Source organism: Drosophila miranda (genome assembly GCF_003369915.1).
Source record: "Drosophila miranda strain MSH22 chromosome Y unlocalized genomic scaffold, D.miranda_PacBio2.1 Contig_Y1_pilon, whole genome shotgun sequence".
Lineage (NCBI taxonomy): Eukaryota > Metazoa > Arthropoda > Insecta > Diptera > Drosophilidae > Drosophila > Drosophila miranda.
Genome location: NW_022881603.1, coordinates 11,268,289 through 11,273,116, shown reverse-complemented (window position 1 = coordinate 11,273,116; position 4,828 = coordinate 11,268,289). Strand labels below are relative to the sequence as shown.

Below are 4,828 nucleotides of genomic sequence, written 5' to 3'. Positions count from 1 at the left end.
AAGTTTGCTGATATTTTTGGATGAAAAACTCCTACGTTTTTGATTCAAGCGATTTATTTAAACAACTAAACTAACGTTTTTTTAAGTAATGAGCAATGTTTGTATTTCGTTGTAGAGGAACGGCAGTCCTCTATTTTCTTCTTTTGACTGGAAAAAAATACTCCAAGCTCGTAGTGATTCATGACATACCCCTAAAAGATATGTTTTAATTGATTTCAATCTACTATAAATGATCTAATTCAATTTCGCTCAACATTCAATTCGTTGTGGGCCACTCACAAATCGATTCGCTAATCGTTTGGCTTCACCTCCGACCACAAATCGCGCCAATGAACTGAAATGATTTCACTACAGCAGAGGAGGGAGCGACGGATGGGAGTGGAGTGGAGACGACTGGAAGAAATAGAACTTAATTAGTGGAAAATACGACGCACCGATGTTGTTGATATGTGAAGAGAGAGAGGATGGGGAGAAGCTATAAGAGCTAAAGAGAGGGGCCATCTAAATGTCACTCATAGTACCATTCGGAAGTCTAATTCGATTCTGATACACTAGCGCAATATATTTAGAAGATTCCATCATAAGAAAGGAAGTGCTCTCAAAGAGAAGACAGAAGTGGGAACTTCTAGAGTTCACCTGAGGTTAATTCTGAATGGATAAGGTATTGGGTTGCTCTATAATTTTATCTGTAAATATATTAGCTTGGAGTATATAATACCACGTATAATATAAACTACATGGTTCGAAGTACAAAAGAATTCTTAAATCAGAATGCTTTTCAGTAGAATATCATATTAAAGACTGATAGGTTTGTTGGACTTCCTGTCAGGTTTCTTACATTTTTCCTCCTAATTTCTTTCAGTGCATAGGAAATATTAAATTTTAAGTTCACTTTTTTTTGCCTTGTTTTTGTGCTTGTGTCATGTCGCCGCCTTGCCATCCATACAACACATCATCTAGATTCGAGAACTTTGACTATTTATGCGCACGCGCCCCTTTTTTTGGTCCCGAGGGGTCTGCCGTGAAAAGCGTGAAAATCGGTAGAGCGAGATAGATGCATCGTGCACATGTATGTACATATGTATGAACCATATGTATATGCAACTGCAACATATCTTCTATTTTCGGCTGCGCTCTCAGAGCGTGACAATTATAAGAGATTATCAGGATGTTGAGGGCAAGTCAGAGTCGAGACGCGTGGGCGACCACAAACGATGCCGCCCACAACCCCGGGCGCCTCTCCCTACGACTACTACTGACTATATCTTTTTTATATATCTGCGGCAAATTTCATGAGCTACCTAATAGACTCTCTAAAGAGTTCTGTCCTCATCAGTTCAGCCAAATGTGTCGCCTACAACTCCCCTCCCAGCTGTTTATTTATGTAATGCGCCTGCAACACCAAATGTTTCTGAGCTCGCCAAATGTTGCTGCTGCCGTTGTCACATGCAACTCCGATGGCGGTTACCTTTTTTGGCGCACTTATGCAACTTATGCAAGTAAGTTGATGTTTCTTTGGAGTGCCATAAGTGGACATAATTACATATTATTGTACATATGTACATACTTACTACACCCAGTACCAGTCGTGGACCCAATTCCCACTGGCCAGGAAACGATCCACTTTGATGTCTAGTCTTTAGGCTGATTGACTGATGGCCCGAAAGGAAGTCGCGCCAAAGACTACTTCAATTTAGAAATTCGAATATATTCAAATGGGGGGAATTGGCAGTCATTCTGCCCGATTTCAGAGTGGAATGAATTACGGTCTAAGCAGCCAAGGGTTCAGCAACATTTGGCGGCGGAACGGGCGGCAGTGTTGGCGACGGCTTTAAATAAATCAGCCGTAAAGACAAGACAAACAAGAAAGGAAGTCCAAAGACGAATTCCGAAGCTGTTGATACTCTTACATATATAAACTCGCAATGTCAGCTATAAGATATATGTAGTGCCTTTAAACCTTCAACAGACAGATAGGCATAACTGTATTGACATGATGTGCTATATTGATCAAGATATACCATAATTTATGATTTCATCTCTTTGTGGCAAATATCTGCTCAAAACCACAATACCCTCACCAAGCGAATATCAAGAGAAGGGGAAACAGACAACCCAGAGTGGAAATGGAGGGAATAAGTTGGAAAAGAATGGTGGCCTTTGTTGCTGGTAGCCGCTACACCCACACCCACCCACCCACACCGCAGCTAAAGCCAAAACTGGAGTGCAACTATTTTTAATTCAATGCAAAATGTGCACGGCAACATGTTGCCGGCACGTCGCACAGTGGATATCAGGTGGCCAAAATCAAAAATCCTATGAGCGGCTTGGATAATACGAATAATATTCAGATTCACGCATATGATAAGTCTTTCAGAGATTTTAAAAATTCAAATTTCCAGGAAATTTAATTTAGGTAATATGGACACTTAAAGTTCACCAATCTACGATTTGTGTTTTAGAGCGACATATGTACGTATTTATGTGTCGCAACTACGAAGGAAAAACATCCAAAATAGCCCCGCCATAAGTATGGTCCACAGTATGATTTTTAACGCCAAAAGGTCCAAAGGCCCACTGTGCGGGCAGCTTGTTGCTTGCGAGAGCTTAATGTTGCTGGCGGGCTGGCGGCGATGTTGCTGCCGCTCAAAATTGAACCAGACGCCGGCGCAAGAAAAAGTCCAATTGGAAAGAGCGAAACGGTGCGGAGCGCGGAAAATGTGAAATGTGTTTAAAAATAACGAAGTATCGGGAATAATAATTTTGAGCAAGATGAGCAAGAAAATGTGGAACAAGATCTTTAAATCAAAGTCGCAGAAGCCTCAGCCACTGGCCAAAATCAATAAGCGGCACAGTAGGGGCATCTACGAGGAGTACCAGCAACTCAACGATTTGCTGGTCAGCGAAAAAGCTCAACTGAATTTCTGCAATCAAAGGGAAAACGAAAACGAAAATGGAAATGGCAGCATTAACGTATTTGAACAGCAGCCGCTGAAGAGTTCTTTCAACTCGTTGCAGCTTATTGAGGCGCAACAATCACTGCCGCAACAGCAACAGCAGCATCAGCAGCAACAGCTGTCCACATTTTCGCGCGTCCGCAATACGTTTTCCCTCAAACGCAACAGCAACGGCAGCAGCAGCAGCAGCAATAAAGGAAAGAAAAATCTGCCCAATGCCAAGTCAAGTGAGTCGGACACACCTCCAGGACCCATGTGGGCGCAGCAACGCCCACTGAACCTGCAACAACAACAGCAGCAGCAACTAACAATAACAATCAACTGCAACGCATTCTGATTGTTGTCAATAAGATCGACGTGTTGTCTACTAACCAACCAACTAACAATCATTTGCATGCCAAACCATCAGAAACAGCAACAGCCCCAGCAATTAAGCCAAGTAATTATCAATGCAAATTATCAACTAATACACAAATGCTAAATGAACCGTTTTAGTTTCTACAAAATTGACCAAGTGAAAGCGCTAAGTGGGGGGGAAAATGTAAATGCTGGAACAGCTGCTTAATCTGCTTCATAGAATCCAATGCCAAGACGACCTTTTCATTGACTCCTTCTAGTACTCGTATTCTTATCAATTCCGAATGATGTCACCTCCCGTTTGACCAAATACTCGTAATGAAAGCGAAATTGAAAATCTGAATGATTTACTGAGAACTAAGAGAGGAAGGGGCCCTTTCATTAGGTTCCCAATGTTTTGGTTCATGGGAAGCATCGCCAAGTGTCAAACAGTTGGAAGTTCAAAGTGTGGCCAAGAACTGGAATGAGAAAACCGTTTGTATTATGCTTTACCTTATTGCACATCAGAAAACAACACATTTATGGGCCTGATGTCTTAAGTGGCTTATAGAGCTTGCCCAACAGCGGACCGACAACAGCTGCAACGAAATGACCCATGAAAGACTATGGAAAATGCTTGGAACCGACTAGACGCGGACTATTGGATGGAATGGATGTGGATAGGGAATCGTTTGATTATGAAAGAAGGAACAGACACATATATAGTCTATTGAAAATTGCATTCATCACTCAGTTGTAGGGCTTTAAACTTTTGATCTAGTAAACTCTTGACCATCTGAAATCACTTGGCCGAATCATTGCCATCCATTCTCTATTCTCTCCATGCAGTCAGATCTGCTCAGGCTCTCATTGGACAGGGATGCTGTTATTATTATAGATCTCAAGTGGGAAGAGTGGATTCATATAATGCAGCAGTGGATTTGATTCTGTTGCATTCTGCGGGCGTCATTAGCACCGACACGGGCCAGAGCAGTCGTGTGCAACGGCTCTTTGCTGGTTTGGGAAAAGAATGCGGAACATAAAACTTTGCATTGATTTCAATTGAAACGAGAGAATCTGTCCCCGCGAATGGGGAGGAGGGAGGACTCCCAAGATGTTGCGGAAATTTCTGCTCCCCTTGTCTCATGCGTGCCGTTGATTGATGTAATCTTTGCTGGCAGCCAGTCGTGGGTGCTCCGCTGGCCTCGCATTGTAATTGGATTGCCGCTGTCTGGCAGTAGCTGCCATCATTGATGGTCTTTTTTGCTTACCCCATAATGTGATGTTAATTATTAGTTTTTAATGCCCACACACAACCGAGAAAGATTTTTTCACAATTAAAACTAAATAATGGTGTAAACACTGCTTAGTTATCGATCACTGGTAGCTCCATGATTTGAAAATCGAAATCGAAATATTGGCTTGCAACCGCGAAAATATACATACATATATTTACATATATGTAAACTTTTAATAGCACGGTTTTATTATATGTTCTTCTTTCTTGATCGTCGTATTCGAATGAATGTGTGTTG

General features: G+C 41.9%; 1 protein-coding gene across 1 annotated transcript; it reads left to right on the top strand.

The window, feature by feature from the left end:
* The first annotated feature begins 2,243 nt into the window (after nt 1–2,243).
* Nucleotides 2,244–4,325, top strand: LOC117191969 (putative transcriptional regulator cudA). The gene is made up of 2 exons (XM_033396711.1): nt 2,244–3,396; nt 3,453–4,325. The coding sequence occupies exon 1, from the start codon at nt 2,773–2,775 to the stop codon at nt 3,292–3,294; it is 522 nt and encodes a 173-aa protein (XP_033252602.1). The 5' UTR covers nt 2,244–2,772; the 3' UTR covers nt 3,295–3,396; nt 3,453–4,325.
* The last annotated feature ends 503 nt before the right edge of the window (nt 4,326–4,828 follow it).